General features: G+C 36.3%; 2 protein-coding genes across 2 annotated transcripts; one reads left to right on the top strand and one right to left on the bottom strand.

The window, feature by feature from the left end:
- Positions 1-1,152: 1,152 nt before the first annotated feature.
- LOC121369964 (neuronal acetylcholine receptor subunit alpha-7-like) lies at positions 1,153-2,328 on the bottom strand. The gene has a single exon (XM_041495047.1). The coding sequence runs from the start codon at positions 2,326-2,328 to the stop codon at positions 1,153-1,155; it is 1,176 nt and encodes a 391-aa protein (XP_041350981.1).
- A 5,064-nt stretch (positions 2,329-7,392) lies between these two features.
- Positions 7,393-20,430, top strand: LOC121371010 (protein DGCR6L-like). Its single transcript, XM_041496615.1, has 5 exons — positions 7,393-7,526; positions 11,815-11,936; positions 14,954-15,114; positions 18,068-18,174; positions 18,746-20,430. The coding sequence occupies exons 2-5, from the start codon at positions 11,842-11,844 to the stop codon at positions 18,956-18,958; spliced, it is 576 nt and encodes a 191-aa protein (XP_041352549.1). The 5' UTR covers positions 7,393-7,526; positions 11,815-11,841; the 3' UTR covers positions 18,959-20,430.
- Positions 20,431-21,904: the final 1,474 nt, after the last annotated feature.

Here is a 21,904-nt window from a genome sequence, read left to right as displayed (position 1 = left end):
TATTATCTTCAGCTTAACTAGTTATGGTATTGTAACGGAAACTTTCGCCTACGTTTCAGTTACAGAAGACTTTGTCGATGTTAGCTCTACGTTATCGTATCTAGAGCTTAACCAGAAGTACCATACATGTACAATATGTTACAGGAGTTTATGTCTTTGATATACATGATATTATTGTACCTTATCCTGCTGTAATAACACACTCATTTGAATATTGCACAATTACTTCGCCAATGTTAATAATAAATCTTTCCACACCTTTTTAACACTTGAAATCTTAACAACATCATTAGGAATATTTAAGGTCGTATTTCTGCAGAAGACAGAGTCCAATGGATGTTATTTTTATAAAGTTGTGATGGGAAACATCCATGAATGACTGCTGTGTGTTTCGTGTATAGAGCAGTATACAATAATCCCCTTGTACTGCTGTAGCATATCGTTGTATTGTTGTACTGGTATTTTGTATTGTTCTATTGCATCTGTCGTATTGTTCACCAATAAATTACAGTTATTATTAGACACAAAATTAACGAAACACGTATAAATACAATATCCAGATCCATATTAAAGAGTCCTTGCTGCTTCTTTTTTTGTGAATTTTAAACAACATTATTGTAAAACATAAAAATTTTATGTTTTAGTATGCTGCCGATGTCTCTTCGTATGTCAAAATCACAAACGTTCTTATCTTAGTAAAAGGAACGATATTACAAACTTGTACACCCTTCCATTCCACAACTACAAAATAACACAAACGTTAGAAAACAACCACTACTGAATGATTAGCTACAATTATGATAGCAAGGATATAACCCAATTTAAATTTAAGAAAGTCCAAAAGACTAAAACATATCAGAAGGTTTTACTTAAGAAACAAGTTCATCATTACCCTGGGGAAATGTCCATTACACCAGTCGTAAAGTGGGCGTGAAGTAATTAGAGAATAACGAGCTTCCAGGAATTACGATTTATCTATCCCGAGTGAATGAATGTTGTAAACCCGAGCCTCTGGCGAAGATTTTACAACATTCATTCACGAGGGACAGATAATGTGTAACTTCTCGTAGCGAGTTGGTTATTGTCTTTTTATCCCATGACAAGCACCCCTTCCCCGTCTCATACACCAATGGTTATGAACATATATGCAGTTTACAGATACACCACAAGTATTACTGGAAACACGACTGCAGACGTTAGGAAAAGCACAAAAAATATGGCACCAAGAGTCATATAACAACGTGTCCTTCTCGGTCCTTTGCTAGTATTCCCCTTCTTGACCGAAGGTTTCATTAGGGAACTGTTGTGAACCTTAAAGAGTTCTGGTTTTAGAATGTTGGTGAGTTCAGACAGAGAGGATACACGATTTCCAGATTGGTCATGATGTTGCCAGTTGGTGTATGCGCGTAGAACCAGTAACGTGGCGAGAATAGCCAGACAGCAGTGGGACAGGACGAACGAAAGATAGAGCTCGAACAAGGACAAGGAGTTGGATGTCCTGGGCATCGACTCGTTCACGTAGTTCAGAAACACGGTGTGGGACACGAATATGGAAATGAGGTAAGACATCTTGTCTCCAGAAGACGCCGGCAACAGGAAGACAAAACTCGCCAGGATCGACAGCAGGAACAGTGGAAATATGGTGGTCACGATGTAGAAAACATACTTTCGTTTCAGAGTCATCATGAAATCGGCAACCTGGAAGGTGTACGGTCCTGTCACCCTGGCGTTTCCACTCGAGTTCCAAACTCTGGCCTCGACTCCAGACTTGCCATGAAGGTACCATTCATTGTCGGTTGCAAATAGTTCCTGTAGAGGTAGATCTAAAGACATTGCATGAAAATCCCAGGGTTCCTGAAATGGGATTACAATTCGTAGTCCGCATGTTTGGCTGTCAAATGGGTATCTGTACGCGTTTATGGAACATGTTACTTTGAAGATGTCGGTGGTGGATACTATAATGTAGCCCGGTGACTCTACACGATAATCAAACAATCCGTCAAAAACTCGAAGGCGATCTACGCCATTACCAATAAAAAGAGTTGGTGTCCATACTGAATTGCGATCCAGCTGTATCTCCGAGATGTTACCGAACTCTGTCGCATTCCAGGACACTTCAGGATCTTTCCACGAAGCTTCAAAATATGCTATGAATGTGTAAACCTGCTTTACTTCATCAATATCCAGAATAGCCACAAGACCAAATAAAAGGCTAATAGATAAACGAGTTCCAACTTCGTAAATCGGAGGATCCATTATGAGCGGCTTGTTCTTCAGGTACTCTTTCAAACGGTTGTGGTTTGATCTGTAACTGGTCACGTTACACATGTTTGACGGTATCAGAACGATACCCGTAAACATGATTATCAACAAATTTGATACCATTATTTTAACGTCCTGTTTTCTCTGCAGTTGATGGCGAAATGATAATGTGTGTTACGTCGATTCGTTTTTATATCTTTTACATTCAGTTGTTAAAGGTCTGATTCGGAAATGGATCAATATAATAAAGTGTTATCCTCACTAAATTTAATGAAAGGTTTTTATCACCGGTAAGATCAACATGATTATTATACCTGATGGCATTGCGTGCTTCGCGATTTCGCTGAGCAAATAATATGTTTTGTTAACAACGCAACAACATTAATGTAAATCACTGTTCTAATTTTATTATTTCAATGCTTTTCATTTGGGTTATTTTAGAGCTTCTGTCTAATTAAGGTTCACACACGCTGCCATGTACACACACAATTAAGTTGTAATTGTAGTCGCTAATATTATTATTGGTGTATTTTGGAGAGGGCCTCGTAAAACAAAAATTATTTTGTTTAACGACACTACTAGACCACATTCATTTATTAATCATCGGCTATTGGTTGTCACAAATTTGGTAATTTTGACATAGTCTTAAAGAGGAAACCCGCTACATGTTCTCATTAGCAGCAAGGGATCTTTTATATGCACAATCCCATAGACAGGATAGTACATACTACGGTCTTTGATATATTGGCTGGAACGAGAAATAGCCCAATGGGCCCACTGTGAGGGCCTCGTAAGTTGTATAACATGTGCCAGAGGCGATTCCTAAGGAAGGTGGGGGTGGCGGGGGACTGGTTTTTCCCTAAATATATTAAAATGCCTTTTTTCTGGCTGTAAAAGAACTCCATTTATCGGGTTTCTATTTTTACGGGTTGATCCGCTCACTCCCCACCCACCCCCTCACCCCAGACCCATAAAGAGAGAGAGAGAGACAGAGACACAGAGAGAGAGGGAGAGAGAGCGAGAGCGAGAGAGAGAGAGAGAGAGAGAGAGAGAGAGAGAGAGAGAGAGAGAGAGAGAGAGAGAGAGAGAGAGAGAGAGAGAGAGAGAGAGAGAGAGAGAGAGAGGAATAGTAATTATAATAATTCCTGGACCCGCCTTACTTGTGTATAATCCGTGTATATGTTATATGCAATCAAATATGTTGCTATCAATCACAAAAAGCTGTTAGTGTTGTCGATCGCGGATGGAGGGCAACGGTTAGTGGCTTTGTTTGAATGACAAAAGATGGATATTCATGTTGTACGTCTTCTTCTTCAACAACCTGTAAACAATCGAGTCGGGTTGGAGTCGAATCTGGGATGCGATCCCAAACTCTGCCAAACTTAAAGTCGATGACTCAAGTCTATATAGTCCAGTCAATATATGGTTTGACCCAAAACAAATTAGGACAGAAATGTTTGTGTTTTTTTTTTGTTTTTGTTTTGTTTTGTTTTGTTTGTTGTTGTTGGTTTGTTTTGGGTTTTTTGGTTTTTTTGTTGTTGTTTGTTTTTGCTGTTGGGGGGGGGGGGGGGGGGGGTTGTAACTAGATAGCCTATGCATTTTATATAACATATTAAAAATCCACTCTCGAAACTACTTGCTAAATATGTTTGGGTTTTTTTGTTTTGTTTTGTTTTTTGTTTGTTTGTTTGTTTGTTTGTTTGGCGGGTAAAAAGTTGGGGAAAAAAAGAGGATTTTTTAAATATATTCATAAGTTTATATTATGATTATATTCCTTTTTTTCTTCTTCTTTTTTGTGTGTGTTACTCATTAAAGAGAATACAAACAAAGAAAAAATGTTGTTTCTGATATACATCAGTATTAAAATTGGGGGGGGGGGGGGGGGGGGTGGACAGAAATGCGTGTTTTTAACAAACATTTAAACATTTTTAACAGAATCCCCAATATTCGCATATTTATCTCATTTATCACATTAATTTTTTACAAATTATCAAATATAGACTATTTTTAATTGTTTCTGTTTATAAAATAAATATTTTTGTTATTTCCTTAAATGGCATGTGCAGATCCAGGGGTTTGTGAAAGGTAGAGGGTGGGTGGGGCGCCGGGCGTGATAAGAGGTCTTTTAATAGGCTAGTAGTTTTTTTTTTTTGGGGGGGGGGGGGGGGGGGGGGGGGGGGTTTCACGCCAGCAAAAAGAGGAGGCGCATGGTTCTGGAGACTGATACTGTGGAATTACTTTTTTTCGTGGTGGTCAAATGTGTGTGTGTGTGTGTGTGTGTCCAGGATAGCATGCTTGAAATGTAATTGGATTTAAGCACGAAAATCAAGTCACAATGAATGAAAAGACCTGCCTTTCATGGTGTGAATTTAAATTGCTACAGATATTCGCTTTCCAGTCGATTCGTCCACTGGACAATTCGTCCACAGACGATTCGTCCACGGACGATTCGTCCACTCACCTCGGACAATTCGTCCACTCGATGACTGCATTTTTTTCAAACATATTAATAGTTATTTCTTTGACATTGTAATCGTTTCTTAACATTATTTTGTGTATACTATAACCAAAAAAGTAAAATAGAGTTAGAATTCAACATTACTATCCAGTTTTTATTAACTGTTTGTATTCATTATCATGCGGTTGATTCGTCCACTCGCTCGTACACAATGTGGTAAATAGGTAATGCAAGCCTCCGCGTCGGAAGACTTTATTACCCCCCCCCCCCCCCCCCCGTCATGTTCTCCTTCAATGGCGTAAATTCTATCCACTGTACCCTCCCTCGTCACGTTATGCCTAATAACCTCGAAATAAATAAAAACGTGTTGTCTTCAATTCCAATTTAATTAAATGTACATTAAAAAATAATTCAACAAAACCATAGTTTGACACCCAATAGCCGATGTATTTTTCGTGCTGGGGTGTCGTTAAACATTCATTCATTCATTCCGTCCATACAGGTAGTTAGCGGTGCAGCTTTGAAATACGGCGTGTTGTTTTAGACGCTACTGGATCCAACTTGGTGAAACAAGCTTAAGCAGTAATGAGCCTGCATTGCTAATTACTTCACAATATCACAATAGAGGACACCTGTACACTTACCACGTTGAAAGGGAAGGACTAAAGATTATCTTTACTGGGCACATTGTACTAAAAACATCCTACGACATGTAGCGTGAAAGGCGTACATTATAGAAACAAACAATAACCTAATAAATAGAAACGCCAAAGAATTATGTCTGCAGAGCATTGTTACAAAAACATCAACCAAGCATAATCTAATGCAATATAATTTATTTTCACCTTTGTAAATTTATGACACAGCAAAAAACATATGGGGTAATAATGGACGAAATAAAAACCCAGTGGACGAATCGTCCGGTACTGATTTTTTGTAGTGGACGAATCGTCTCGAGTTCCTCAGTGGACGAATTTTCAGTGGACGAATCGTCCGTGGACGAATCGTCCAGTGGACGAATCGACTGCATCCCAGATATTCCACAGAAACGCATTCAAGTATTGGAACAGAAAAGTTGAAGAAAAAAAAAAAGATATATATCTAGACTTACACCGTTTTTCCTTTATATACAAATAAGACAAAAGTTAAAGTGATACTGTATGTTAGAAATGGTGACAAAACATTTCAGTTGCTTGTTGACATAAATAATACCCGTTGATAACAGCTTTAAACATAGTGAACGATAAAAGTATGCTATTAAAGCCGCACACCCTAGTTCCATCCAGCGAAAATAAATTATAATTTGGTTAATCTACAAACCTGTAACACACTTAGATCACGTTTTTATCAAATGGAGTGAAAAAGCAGGTTTTATATCGATAAATACCATGGGAATCCCCATGTCCCAATTGCTTGAAATAATTTTGAAAGTTAGTATTCTGATGTCACCGGTAGAAGCACAACAATGCCTACGTCACGACAAATTTCACAGACTTGGGGTGCGTTCGTTTCACCTCTCCTGGACATGTTCCAACTGTTCTGTCCTGGTTGTATCCCCTCTCCAGATATCGTAAGACTTAGCAAAATTATTGGTTTGAAGGGTTTGTAACGTTTTGTATTGAGACACTTACTTGTCTGAACTTTATTGTTACTGAAAATGTTCACGAACTGTGAAGAAAAATCTCACAAATGAACAACAACAAATCGGATGTTGATTGCGCGAACCGTGCACGAGAAAACAAACCGAACCAAAATGATAACGGTCACGTGATATACCAAAGTCTGTGACATTAAAAATAGATTGGACCTCGCTTGCTTAACGGTTTTTTCTCGACAACACGTTTTGTGAAAAAATGCAAAAAATGGATTTCGTGGTTTTACAAACATCAGGATTACCAAAAAGCACTTCAGGTGAATGGAAATGTGTATTCTAAATAATAAAATGTAAGTAAAGTGCAATTTTATTTGTGAAAAATGGGGTTTAATAGCGAAAAACAACGCCGTAATGGTTAACAAATAAACGTAACTAGGGTGTGTCCCTTTAATATATTCAAGATAGCACCTCTGCATCAGATAAGCGTCCAAATGTTTTGCTAAAGTTGTGCACTGATTGCCAGGTGTTTCGTCGACAGGACAACAGTTTACTAGCACATCCTATAGACATTGTAAGTTGACAAATCTGAATGAAAATGCGGGTTTTCTGCACAAGACAAAGCTCAGTGGATATTTTGACAATCGCATTAGCACGCAGTCATACTATCATTAGCTGTTAGCCATATATAAATTGTATGATGCAAAAAGTGGGCATATTATTCTAAAACATGTGGAAGCCGTCATGTGTACGTCCTGAAGTTGTTAACTGCGAGTCTATTGGTTTCACTCGAACTGTGAAAAGTGTGTAGGCCTACATGCACACGGTTTTCACACACATACGAACATGTACACACACGCACGCGAGAACGCACGCACGCAGAGACACAGATATAACGCACATCTCTAGTCAAAATCAGAGCTGTGACAACGAGATACAAAATAAGATTCTGTCCACTCACATTTTAATTATATAGTTTCTACAGCAGTTGACTCACATAACGAAAAGACTCATGGGTGAGAAAACGTAACGACTATCTACGGGTCTCGCAAGAAGAGAGAGGAAATATTTCCAACAAACCAATTAACAATGGCAGCTCCCAGAAAATGTTTGCTTGGTGGAATCGTCAAAATATTCTATAGCTTGTGTTGCAGCTTTCGACACTTAAAATGAAAAACTAGACTTCACAGATTTAATATTTAAAACATTGCCATGGTAGATAAATACTATGTTTTATAATATTCAATGTTATGTCGTCAATAGAATGGAATGCTGGTCGTTTTGCTTATTGAAGTTATTCAGTTATTCAAGAGTTTATTCATATTTCGCTCCAGTTTTATATACTTATAATATAGGCCTATATTTATCACGATGTATATTTTTAAAGGGAAGATTTTTATCTGCAATTTAATACCATCGAAGTCACTAGTGCAGGGCGCACATTAAGTCAAACCGCACTTTCATTCTAGTATAATACTACAAATCACTAACTACTTAAGACTAATGATAAAAACACTAATACAATACTTGAGGAAAGAATATTATATATTTTTCAGTTACGGTATCGTTCATTGCACTGTTTCGGTGGTTGCATCATTTGTATGCAACAGTATGTATCGTCTGTTGACCGGTTTTGGTGGTTGCATCGTTTGTTCTGACATCGATGACTTTTTCATGGGAAAAGTAACAAATTTATGTCTGTCACATTCACAGACATGTTCATAAAAATAAAGTTAAAACGAATAAAGAAAGCAAGATTGAACCGTACCCACTCATAAACACGGCACATTTCTTAATACCTTTTTTCTATGATTTTCAAAGACTGTAATTTGAAAGAAAACTTAAATTTTAAAAACTATTTTTTGTCTGTTACAGCTGTTCTGCTATCTAGTTGTTGAAGTCACATGACTGACAGCTTCAGCTGGTAAAACTCTACGGATACTTGCCAAAAATATATGGTCCTTATATATGTTTTAACATAAATATCTTTCTGGAATGAATGAATGAATGTTTAACGACACCCCAGCACGAAAAAATACATCGGCTATTGGGTGTCAAACTATGGTAATGCAAATAAATAAAGTGATGATCAACATCAATATAAAAATTCAAGATTTAACCAAAAACAGTGTAAAGAATTGTGCAAAAACACAAATATCACAGATAGATACTGAATTTTACTCAAAACTTCAACCTGGCCATTCTCAAAGAAAATGTTACACCCCTGCACCACAGTGAGGTTACAGCATGCGCAGGGGATATCTTTCTGGAAGTCTGTTTAATATATACTGTAGGTCCTGAAATTAACGTGTCCCTAAATTAATGCGAGTGATAGTGGTCAGACTAAAATGTGACATGAAATTAATGCAGATGGCCTCCCTGTGAAATATTACTTTCTTAATAATAATAACACACGTCTATGTACTTTTCAATTAAATCCGAGTTACAGGTGTCTTCAATGAGATAAACTCATTAACCTGTTGCTCATATGCCATTGTGTAACGACCTGAGCATAATAAAGTTCTGTTGTGTTTAGTCCCTAGTGAGATCAACTCGAAGCACATTTTTGCACCAATTATTTATCCTAACGTAAAAACATGTAGTTAATTAAATCTGGCTAAACATTAGCATACATGTACCATTACAACAGCATCTTCCTAAGATATATCGACAAAGTTGCAGCGAACAGTAAAAACAAAGAAATGGTCAACTTCAGGATTTGCGTGCTAAATGTTTTAGCTGTAAGATCCAGCATTGAGACACAGATGCATGCACACCCACATACACACAGTAAAAAAGTCTGCATACTACAATATTATTTCATTTAAGTATTTCTACAACTTTAGCATCCATGTGATATATCTAAATTAGGTGTAGCTTATGTTTGAGACATAACAACCACTGAATGAACAGTTTACTGGGGTGTCATTTAAAACAAAATCCTTTCCAGGTAATATATTCAGACTCCTGTTAAAATGTAAAAAAAAATCCTGGAAAACGAACCAAAATGGTGCTTAAAAGTCCTGGAAACTGAAACTGTTTTAAGTGTATGAACCCTGAAAACTCATTCATTCATTCACAGTGAATAGTGTTGGCTTTTGCTGGACTATTGAACAATTAGTCTGTCTTGCCTACGATGAATTGTGTGCGCTAGTTGTTTTATAAAATGCATTACAGTTTTAATCTTTGTTTGTTTTAATAGTGTGTGACACATAGCATGCTGTACTATTGCTGGACAAAACAGAAATAAATGCGTCATATTATTAATGGGAATAACACAAACACAAACTCACATTTTTCGTATTAATATTATGATCGCATTAATTTCACGATCTACAGTAATTATTAAAATTCAGAATGCAGCTTATATTTTTTGACCAACAGTTTTACTATTATTTATAACAATTTATTTGCTTCATATATAACACAACTGCAAGACATCAGAATTGCTATATTCGTTTTCCAAAAATGTTGTCTGTCAACTCTTTACTGGTGCTCACCAAACGTTTCACTCACCAAGATGGGTAACGTAGTTTAAAACAATATTTATGGCTAATACATGCTACAGTTTTTGATACACATGTGGTAAACTTAGCTAAATAGCAGGCAGTTTAGTGCTCATTTGAAACATAGAAATATGAATAAAAAGGTAGCTATTTGGATAACAACTCTCTGTTTATTAATATTGATATGCTTTAAAACCAAATGCTTATGCTCACCGAAACTGGTCTCCCTTTGATACTAGTATATGAAGAAAAATATACTCCAATCAGTTGACAAAAACAGTCAACAAAGTGAATGTAAAATGAGTCCATTCTAGTCAACAAAAATGTAACGCCATCCAGTAAACAGGAAAGTATTTTAGCCCCTGCGCGTGCTGTAACCTCACCGTGGTGCAGGGGTGTAACATTCTCTTTGAGAATGGCCAATACAGCACAAATTGAAGTTTAGAGTAAAATTCGGTGTCCGTAAAATTCTTTGATATTTGTATTTGTATTTTTGCACAGTTCTTTACACTGTTTTTGTTTGAACCTTGAATTTTTATATTGATGTTGATCATCACTTTATTTATTTGCATTACCATAGTTTGACACCCAATAGCCGATGTATTTTTCGTGCTGGGGTGTCGTTAAACATTCATTCATTCCAGTAAACAGGAAAGTATTTTAGTTTCTAACTGCGTTCTAACAGATGCATTTGGAAAAATTACTTTTTCGTGCGTGCGTAGTTTGTCATTTACAATTTTTAAAGTTGCTACATAAAAAAAATTGTTTCTGAAATGTTCACAGTGTACAAACACTTTGATTAATAAAATTTTTAAAGGAAAGAGTCAGTTTGTCAAGAGCAGTCAGTTCACCTCTTTTTTCACCATGATTGCTAACAATACTTGATGTCAGTACAGATAGGCAATACATCCATACTAATGAATAGTTTGTATAACATAAATTTTCTAATGATTGATTCTTAAGCAAAACAGTTTATATGCTCAAAATTATTTTCAAATTGTTCTGAATGGACTACGTGTATGTCAGCTATTCATTACAGTAGGGTCACAAAAATGCAGCATACCTTTTACAAATTAAATATAATAATTGAAAACAAATTCTAACAACAGGTGGCATGAAAATCATAAAATTAAATGATTTGGCCTTGTTGATCTAGCATGTGTGAGGTCATGTGACATACACCAAATATTAATTCATCTTCCTCTATTTTAAGTCAATTTGTACAAGTCAAGTGGACCTGATATAGGTAATTTTAAGGAATAAATAAAAACAACTTAGTAAAATTAATGGTTTTAGCGCTTTGTAAAGTTTTGTATTTAGATACTTACTTGTATGAACTTATATTTTGTAATGAAAATGTTCCCAAACCGTTAAGAAAAACCTCACAAATGAACGACAAGCAGACAACAAATAGGATGTTGATTTCACGAGAAAAACCAAACAGAGTTTGAAGCATAATAAATTATTAATGCAGCTGGGGACATTGACAATATTCATTAAATGATTTATCATAGATGATAAACTCTTTGCAGAAGCTTTTTTCTTTCCTTTTTAATTTTGTTTTGTTTTGTTTTTTTAATAAGTAGTTACACATATGTAATACATGAGTAGCGTACACCAGCAACATAGGTGTCAGATGTACAGATTTGAATGTGGTGCCGTTCCCTAGGGACTAGTACATTATCTAATGTCATGTGGTAATCTGAACGGCCATTCTCTACTTATTTTGATGGCAATCTGTATTGAAACACCAAGCCAACCAAGACATCACATGTGCTTCACTAAAAAGTAATAAATTCATTGTATTCATTTGCTAAACACCAAACATTTAAGGGCACTTTGAAATTTGAGATGGTGATTACCCCCTGAATTTGCGCCTGGGATGTGCATCATTCTTACATATATGTTAATAATAATGCATGTGCATTACAAACTATTTTATTATTATGTTTTAAATGATAGGAAAACATAATTTGTCATGTTTTATTCTTTTTCAGATTTTGTACATCTAGTGCATAGAAAGGATGGCAAGTGAAGACTTAATGCATAAAGAAGTGCGTCAAAGGCGACACTATGCTCTGTTAAGTGAACTGCAGAAAATGTCCAGAGAACTTCCTGGGTAATATTAGTTTAATAACAGAAATCAAATGGAATAAAAGTTCTTTCAGCGAAGTGATAGATATAATATTTGAAAATAAGAGAGAACAGTACTCCACCTCTCCCATTCTTTTGTCTGGATATAATTATTTATCCTGAACTATTGGAAATTAATGGATATTAATTATTAATTTTTTAAAGAGTATATAGCAAGAGAACTGCTGTTTAACATTTGTCAAAGTACATGGAATGTAGATTCTAACCCATAACCATCTTGTATTATTAGTCCCCTGCTGGTCCAGCCGGAGGAGTCTATAGGTTTCATATCTGTCCATCTGTTTGTCGTCTGTCCATCCATCTGTTCCACATATAGTTTTTCGGATGTTTTTTTTTAAGAATGTCTTGAGATATGGAGCAGATATTTGTGTTTAGCTTTATCATGTACTTTTGCAGATCAAATTTGACTTTCATGGAGATTACCCATTTTTGATGGAGTTATTGTCCTTGAACTTAGGAGATGTGAACATTTGTTTTCCGGATTTTTTTTCTTCAGAAGGCCTTGAGATATTGAGAAATTTTGTGTATAGCTTTATAATGTACTGTTACAGTTCAAGTTTGACTTTCATGGCGATTTACCCATTTTTGACAGAGTTATGGCACTTGAACTTAGGAGATGTAAAAATATGTTTTCCAGACGGGTTTTTTCCTGGTCTTGAGATACTGAGCTTAAATTTTGTGTATAGCTTTATAATGTACTGTTAGATTTTATGTTTGACTTTCATGGCACTTTACCCACTTTGCACAAAGGCATGTCGCTTAAATTTAGGAGATAAGAAAAATTGTTGGGATCGGTATTGCTTTAGTAATAGTACTGGCCTCGGTGGTGTCGTGGTTAGGCCATTTGTCTACAGGCTGGTAGGTACTGGGTTCAGATCCCAGTCGAGGCATGGGATTTTTAATCCAGATACCGACTCCAAACCCTGAGTGAGTGCTCCGCAAAGCTCAATGGGTAGGTGTAAACCACTGGCACCGACCAGTGATCCATAACTGGTTCAACAAAGCCCATGGTTTGTGTTATCCTGCCTGTGGGAAGTGCAAATAAAAGATACATTGCTGCTAATCAGAAAGAGTAGTCTATGTAGTGGCGACAGCGGGTTTCCTCTCAAAATCTGTGTGGTCCTTAACCATATGTCTGATGCCATATAACTGTAAATAAAATGTGTTGAGTGCGTCGTTAAATAAAACATTTCTTTCTTTTTTTTTGCTTTAGTAGTACTCTCATAATGCTTGTTTGTTTGGTTTTTATTACTTATGATCTGTTTAAATTTTATTATTTTTCCTCGAATTATTTTTTTGCAAATATCCTGGATCCATGTACAAGGTAGGCCTACCAGCTTTCATCACCAGATAGGGACTACATTGTATGCAAGGGGTGGGAAGTAGCCCAGTGGTAAAACACTCATCTGATTAGGTGATTGGTCCAGGATTGATCCCTGTCGGTGGGCCCACTGTGCTGTTTTTCGTTCCAGCCAGTGCACCACGGTTGATATATCAAAGGCTGTGGTATACATGTGTTATCCTTTCTGTGAGACCCCTTGCTGCTTATGAAAAAATGTAGCAGGTTTCCTCTCTAAGACTGTGTTAGAATTACCAAGTGTTTGACATCCAATAGCCGATGATTAATAAATCAATCTGCACTATTTGTGTTGTTAAACCAAAAAATATTTTTAACATGGTATGTAATTCAGTCATAAATGAAGGGATTTTTTGTTTCCTTTCTAAGTTGGAAATTGTCCTACCTAAAGGGATATATGTATGTTTAATATGGGTGTGACGGGTAACAGAACCATTTTCTGATCCTGTAGACTCGCAAACACTATATTTTATATTGGGCACCTACATGTTGCATTTGCATGTGGGGTATCGATCACTAAACATCATTTCTTTCCATTCAAACTCTATATTCCTATCCCGAGTCAGGCCCATGATCATATCGGAGTTCGGACTCAGGAATGGGCGTTTTCGAAACCCTCATGGTATATGAGCATGTAAAACTAGTTACTCACCTACCTACCGTAAATTCTGTTATTTTATGTACAGTATTAATATATTCAATTTTATTATAAATTTATTCTATTAGTGATTGATACTAATGGGTGACTGAATCTGCATAACTATTAAATTTGTGTTAGTCCCACTCCCGTGGCTAGCGATATTCATTGTTGGTCTAGTAAATTTTATAGCTATTATTGCCATGCCCGACGGCTAGTGAAAAAAAGTTGTCTAATGCTGCAATTATGTCTATTTTATTTACATATGTATATCCTGCCCCCACCCCATCATAGTGTTTTTAAGATCTATCTCCCTCTTTAGGTAACATGTCCAATTATTACTCAGGGGTGGGAATTCTCCTCAGATCAGCTGTTTTCCTCTCATGGAACATTGCATTTCCTCGCATTTTAATCGTCCTTTCCTCCAAAATGTGTCAGATGGTACAGATTTTAACCTAGGATTTCAAGAATTTCCAGAAACCCTCTAGATTTCCTCTTTTTTTACAGTGCACCAATTCCCACCCCTGATTACTATTAGTAAAATTGCATTAACGTTACTTAAAGTAAAGTAGGGCCAGTGAATTTTTACTCATGGCTAGTTAATCACTGATCCCAAGGCTAGTGGATTTTGTAAAAATTCGAGAAGCCCTGATATAGTATTAATTTTCTAATTGTAACTGAAGTTGATGATCTTATTGACTCACTTCACTGTTTAAGGGGAGCTATCACTCTTAATTCACATCACTCCCCTGAGATTAGTTCAAGGAGAGTAATGGTTATCTCCTCTTAGCATGTGAATTAACAAGAAAAACCGTAATACAAAAGGATTACATATATACCGATGCTCAATACGGCAATATCTTAAATAGTTCCCTATAATCCAAGTTAGGCGAGCAATTAATCACTCCCCACAATGTTTTTTCACGAGGTCTGTGATGATTAATATCTTATATACTGTACTGTCATTGCATATTCCTTGTTTTTATAGAAAACTCCAACAGCGGATGTCATATGACTTGCTGTCGAGTTTATCAAATGCCTTGATAGACACGACTGTGTTTGCCATAGTTCGCAGTCTGGAAGAGGTACAACATCTGGAGGAGAAGAGTCTTTTCCATCAGAGATTGAAACTTGTCAGTGAACACAAAGGTAAGACATTGGAGTGTGTACAAAGATTAAAACTGTATTATTATTATTTGCTATTATTACTATTAGAGAGGTTTTCTTGGCTCCCTCTATGTTTAAAACAAGCTCTTCGTTATGGTTTAAACAATATTTATTTCATAAAAGAAATAGATTGGCAAACAGGCCATTGACCTATATTAAACTCTTCATTATCACTGTTATAGTGAATGAATAAATATCTGTTATGGATCATCCTGCTGAATCATGTTATTTGTGTGAGAAAAGAAATCATTCTGTATCATATGCTGTAATAATTCAGCAATTGATAATAGTATCTGTGATGCTGAATGTTGGATTCATAATTAAGTAAAAGAAGAGGTCATGCATACCTTTTTTCATACACATCTGACACAAGGACGCAGTATCTTCTACTCTGTATTTAAAGCTCTCGGCAGTCTTATAATTGCGTAATGACCAATAATATGTATTTGTTTTTCTTGTGTAATATAAAGATAATTACCTTTCATTACATATACAGGTCCACACAAAATTGTATCCAAATAATTTCATCTACCACAGACTTATTTATAAATATATGTTGTTGCAAAATCCAGTAAAGGTGACCGACAGGTTTAAAAATGTGCGATGTCACAGTTTGAATTTTAATTGCATTTCCATGCTGACAAAGAAATGACTGCTATTTTAAAGGCATGCTGTCACGGATTTAAGGACCTTATTTCTCTAAAAATGGATAATAAATAAAAATTACATTAAAGCCGCACACCCTAGTTCCATCCAGCGAAAATAAATTATAATTTGGTTAATCTACAAACCTGTAACACACTTAGATCACGTTTTTATCAAATGGAATGAAAAAGCAGGTTTTATATCGATAAATACCATGGGAATCCCTATGTCCCAATTGCTTGAAATAATTTTGAAAGTTTGTATTCTGATGTCACCGGTAGATGTCGCTCGAAGTACAACAATGAAGTACAACAATGCCTACGTCATGACAAATTTGACAGACTTGGGGTGCGTTCGTTTCACCTCTCCTGGACATGTTCCAACTGTTCTGTCTTGGTTGAATCCCCTCTCCAGATATCGTAGGACTTAGCAAAATTATTGGTTTTAAGGATTTGTAGCGTTTTGTATTGAGATACTTACTTGTCTGAACTTTATTGTTACTGAAAATGTTCACGAACTGTGAAGAAAAATCTCACAAATCGGATGTTGATTGCGCGAACCGTGCACGAGAAAACAAACCGAACCAAAATGATAACGGTCACGTGGTATACCAACGTCTGTGACATTGAAATGGAAATATCCCGTCTAAAAATAGATTAGACCTTGTCTGCTCAACGGTTTTTTCTCAAACGTGCGTCCGTTTTTCAGAAATACGAAAAATGCATTTTGTGGTATTACAAACACCAGGATTACCAGGATTACCAAAATACACTTCAGGTGAATGGAAATGTATATTCTAAATAATAAACGGTAAGTAAAGTGCAATTTTATTTGTGAAAAAATGGGTTTAATAGCGAAAAACAACGCCGTAATGGTTAACAACTAGCTGTAACTAGGGTGTGTCCCTTTAATTATTGAAAACCAAATCTAGGTATCGCATCACCTTAACTGATCCATGATAAAGTGAAATGCATGTCAACCCTCTCGGCAATTTTAGTTTTTGGATTATGGACCATTGCCATAATTCAATTATTTTTACAAAATGTCATTAATAAATGGAGTATGGTGGTTATGAAGATGGTTGAATAAAGTACACTTAGGGACAAATCAAATTATTTTTGTTCGGGTAATACTTTGTCAGACCATTAAATAGGTCAGTGATCTGTGACAATATGCCTTTAATGGATACTTGATGAAGCATTTTTTATGTTCTTTAAATTTTTTACCAAGGATTGTTATGGGACCCATTGTTGAAGCTGCATGGAAATACATTATACTTTTGATATGTGTAATTGCTTAATTTGTAGTAATGTACAAAATACCTTTAAAAATGGTAAAATGTAATCAGAGCTTCTAGATGGCTAGTGATAGTCAAGTGTTGGGCTAGTAAATAACTACTGTTGCCATGCCCGACAGCTAGTGAATAGTTTGGGGTCAAATGTTGCAGTTAAGTCTATTTTGTAAATATGAATATCTTACCCCAACCCCCCAATGTTAGTGTTTTAAGGTCTATCTCTCTCTTTAGGTGACATATCTGATTATTACTATTATTTAGTAAAATTGTATTAACTTAAAGTAAAGTACGGCTAGTGAATTTTTAGAGCACATTGATTTATTAATCATCGGCTGTTAGATGTCAAACATTTGGTAATTTTGACATATAGTCTTAGAGAAGACACCTGCTACATTTTTCCATTAGTAGTAATGGATCTTTTATATGCACCATCCAACAGACAGGGTAGCACATACCATGGCCTTTGAAATGAGAAATAGTCCATTGGTCCCACCGATGGGGATCGATCTCAAATCGACCGCACATCAAGCGAGCGCTTTACCGCTGGGCTATGTCCCGCCCGACGTATACAATACTGGAATCAGATGGGATTAAACCAGTTTCTGTTCAAACAACCAACATCAGGCACACTGTTTCCATAGTTTAGAGGGACAATATAAAATACTGGAATCAGATGGGATTAAACCAGTTTCTGTTCAAACAACCAACAGCAGGCACACTGTTTCCATAGTTTAGAGGGACAATATAAAATGCACCTGGGTTAAAATTAAGGTGCACTTGGGCATGTAAACGCTATTGTACCCCTCAGATGTAAAGGACTGATATTCATAACTTTTGTACATCAAGCTATTCCTCTGTTGTTGAAGACTAATGTACTTACAAGCTAGCTTAACATGTATTTGCTAGAGTCTTGAGTTTTTTTAATATTTAAAGAAAAATATTTGTAGTGTACAGGAAATGTTTAAAAAAAAAAATTCTTCTTTTCTTTTTCTGCAGCCCAAAGACATGAAATGCAGAAGAAACATAAGGAAGCTATACAAGACTGTGAAGCAAAGCCTCACAATTTGTCCATTGTACAAGCTCAGAATGACAGGGAGTGGGAGGTAAGGCTTCAAAGTAAACTTAGCGCATTACTGGAGGTCTGTTCTACTACCATAGTGACTGCATTTGATGCAGAGTGGAATAACGTTGTTTAGCTTGTGTGTACAGATCAATGATCTCAGTTTAAGAATTTCCAGTATTCTGGAATAGCTGTCAGTTGGTCATGAAGATGAATTACGCCACATGGGATAAAGCAAGTGTGCGTAATTCTTGTGGTTCAGAATCCAGTTTTCATTTGACAGTCACATTAGTTGTAAACGACTTATTCTCATATTACGGTAATCCCAAACTGAATGAGACATTCATAGCCCAGTGTTAAAACATTTGTCTGATGTGCAATCAATCTAGGATTGATACCTTGTCTGATGTGCAATCAATCTCAGGATTGATACCTTGTCTGATGTGCAGTCAATCTCAGGATCAATACCTGTCAGTTGGTCTGTTTGTTGTTGTTCCAGCCAATGCTTGAAAGCTGGTGTTAACATGTAACACAAGTTGTGATATGTACTATCCTGTCTGTGGGATGGTGCGAATAAAATATTCTTTTCCTCTGTTTTTTTTCTGTAAATGTAGACGATGGAGAGGCGTTGTGAGGATGAGGTGCGGAAGAAGGACATGAAGGTAATCCTCGACCTGGACCAGAAGGTGATGGACCAGCAGGTGATGCTGGAAAGGGCTGGCGTCCCCGGCTTCTTCGTCACCAACAACAAACAGGACATACGTCTGCAGATGTACCTGCTCGAGTTCATGGCCAGGCTCAGCAGAATGGACCTTCCAGGCAGCTGATAGTCACTGAAGAAGCATTTATATCATATACAGTATTGATTGTTTGCCTTGTGTCATCATGTAGTCACAGAAGAAACATAAATTATACCATATACAATATTAATTGTTTGCCTTGCATCATCATGTAGTCACAGAAGAAACATCCATGCCATAGACAGTATTAATTGTTTGCCTTGCGTTAATGTGTTGAAGTACTAACACAGACCCTCATGTGCGTGTACAGGAATTTCAGTAGTGAGATGAAGTCAAGACTGGCGAGCAGGAATTTCAGCGGCGGGGAGGAGGTCAAGATTGGCGAACAGGAATTTCAGTGGGGGGAGAAGGTCAAGACTGGCGAGCTAAGTTTATAGAGGGAATCAAATCATGCTCCTTCAGATAATACAATGTATATTAAGAAAACAGAATTTGGCTCGAGTGAGAATGGTTGACCCCTGACCCCCTCCCCTCCCCGCACACATGCCTGGGCCCTGTGACTAGTTTTAGAGTCTGGACATGGTATTAAACTTAGAATTTATATAGAATTATTTGTTTTTAAAAATGTTATAAGCAATAGTTAAAACTTGATTAAGAACTTCTGTTTAATCTTTTAAAATCTCTCAAACTTTCATAGCTAATCATGTTGTGACACTGAACAAAATGTTTAATGGTATGGATTCCATGTTTAATTCTTTGGGATTCCATCTTTGATCACAATATTAAATTTAAGATGTTAAGTGGCAATTCTTGCTTTGAAACATCATAGTAGAATCACATTCCTCTGAGATCGGCCGCTTTACAGCTGTTCAAACAGACATTGTTTGTAACAGAAATAGGCAACATGTTGTTCAAGTTGTCCCAGGTTGGGATTTCCATACCATATAATCCCATACAGATTCTACGTGCATTGTTTTGAGTTCAGACTCTTTTAATTTTTACACGCATGTGTTCATTAACATATTTACTATAAAGGTATGTTACTGGATTTTGTTCCATTGTCATATACATGTATGGACTTTAAAATGGACAGTCTACAGGTACCTCAGATATCCAGTATTACATGTTGATGTAGCAGTTCAAGTATACCTGTACACCTTGGCACCTCTAGTTCACACAAAACCACAGAAAGACCCATTTTGTGGGAAGAAAATAGTAACAAGAATTATTTTTGCAATGGACATTACTGTACTTTGAACAGGCTCAAATATACAGTATTTATTCATTGATTGATAGAAATAAAACAAAACGATTCTTATGTAATAAATATTTGTACATCTAATTGATATTGAAATAATATTATTTGCAAAAATGTCAGTAGTCTATTTAATATATTCAGCCGTCACATATTTTTACTGTACATTATGTTACTTTTCATATACATCTTTCAATTTATTAGTTTGTTGAGGCTATGAGAAGAATTAAATCAAGTGTTGTGGATCTAAGTCATCATTGTTTTGTAATACTGTTGTAATATATAAATGATGTATGTGCATGAATGTCTCGTGTTTTCTCGTATTTGTTGGCATTTGATTTGTAACGTGTTAAATGTTCATTTAAAAAAAAAATGGCCTTGTTGGCGTAGTGGTTAGGCCATCGGTCTACAGGCTGGTAGGTACTGGGTTCGGATCCCAGTCGAGGCATGGGATTTTTAATCCAGATACCTACTCCAAACCCTGAGTGAGTGCTCCGCAAGGCTCAATGGGTAGGTGTAAACCACTCGCACCGACCAGTGATCCATAACTGATTCAACAAAGGCCATGGTTTGTGCTATCCTGCCTGTGGGAAGCACAAATAAAAGATCCCTTGCTGCCTGTCATAAAAGAGTAGCCTATGTGGCGACAGCGGGTTTCCTCTAAAAAAACAGTGTCAGAATGACCATCTGTTTGACGTCCAATAGCCGATAAGATAAAAAATCAATGTGCTTTAGTGGCGTCGTTAAATAAAACAAACTTCTTCTTTTTTTTCAAAAAAGATCTTGTTTTGTGTCATGGTTTGTTGGTGTTTTGTGTTTTTAGTTTATCGGCTCACAGTATGGATAATTCTTCTTCTTCTGTGTTCCGTTCTTTAATACTCTTTGAAACTTAGATAGGTAGTTTAACTGTCTCCATGAATTCGCCAGTCAGTAGCAGGTACTGTCTTTCACCCCAAAGTTTTTCTCTGATTGTTCTTCTTATTTTTGTAAATATTTAAGTTATTTAAAAACCATAGTGGATGTTACCAAAAATAAATAACAATTTGTGTCAATATTAACCAGTAAAATTTCTCTAAATGACAGAAATATATTTTTTCACAGAACATTTTAAGCATTACAAATAATTGTCAATAATCAGTATACAATTAATCTGAATGGAAAAACAGTTTTGATTGGTTGACTACAATTGGATAATTTCTTGAAAATACATTAACAATCCAAGCATCAATTAAATCTATTACCTAAATAGAGAATGTATTGGTTTTACCATAAATGAAGTACATATATGTCATAAAAAGTTTTGATGACATTTTTGCAAATTCAATGCATTCAGTGGAACATATTTCATGGATGAATTATTATGGACAGTCCTTGCTGATTAGTATTGGCTTTGGAAAAACACAGACTTCCAGGGTGGGGGGGGGGGGGGGGGGGGTCGGGACTCACTGCTGCTAACTTGGTGACAGATGTCTCCTGTAACACATCAAATGAAGTGCACTGGCGTAGGAATCAGGAAAGGGCCATGCCCCCCCCCCCCCCCACACACACACACACACACTGTCGGTTATCATGTTGACATCTAATGACCACTGATTAAACGATGTGCTGGGGGTAGTGCGAACCCTAAATAAATCTAAAAAGCTATATAGAAACTCAAATTCTGGCCCGAAAATTGGTTTATGTAGCAAGAATTAGGTGAATTAAGGCTTCTTTTTTTTTTTTTTTTTTTGCTTTCTATAAGTGTAATGAAAATGTTGAATACATTTATAACTTGTGCA

Source organism: Gigantopelta aegis, chromosome 4 (assembly GCF_016097555.1).
Source record: "Gigantopelta aegis isolate Gae_Host chromosome 4, Gae_host_genome, whole genome shotgun sequence".
NCBI lineage: Eukaryota > Metazoa > Mollusca > Gastropoda > Neomphalida > Peltospiridae > Gigantopelta > Gigantopelta aegis.
The sequence above is the reverse complement of the archived record's forward strand: the minus strand, read 5'-3'. Positions and strand labels throughout refer to the sequence as shown.

What these genes read in the sequence shown, in the direction of transcription:
- LOC121369964 (XM_041495047.1), bottom strand. Translation starts at nt 2,328, where the DNA reads ATGTGTAACGTGACCAGTTACAGATCAAACCACAACCGTTTGAAAGAG.
- LOC121371010 (XM_041496615.1), top strand. Translation starts at nt 11,842, where the DNA reads ATGGCAAGTGAAGACTTAATGCATAAAGAAGTGCGTCAAAGGCGACAC. An exon ending in ATGTCCAGAGAACTTCCTGG is followed by an intron (nt 11,937 to 14,953) that starts GTAATATTAGTT and finishes TTGTTTTTATAG; the next exon opens with AAAACTCCAACAGCGGATGT. An exon ending in AGAATGACAGGGAGTGGGAG is followed by an intron (nt 18,175 to 18,745) that starts GTAAGGCTTCAA and finishes CTGTAAATGTAG; the next exon opens with ACGATGGAGAGGCGTTGTGA.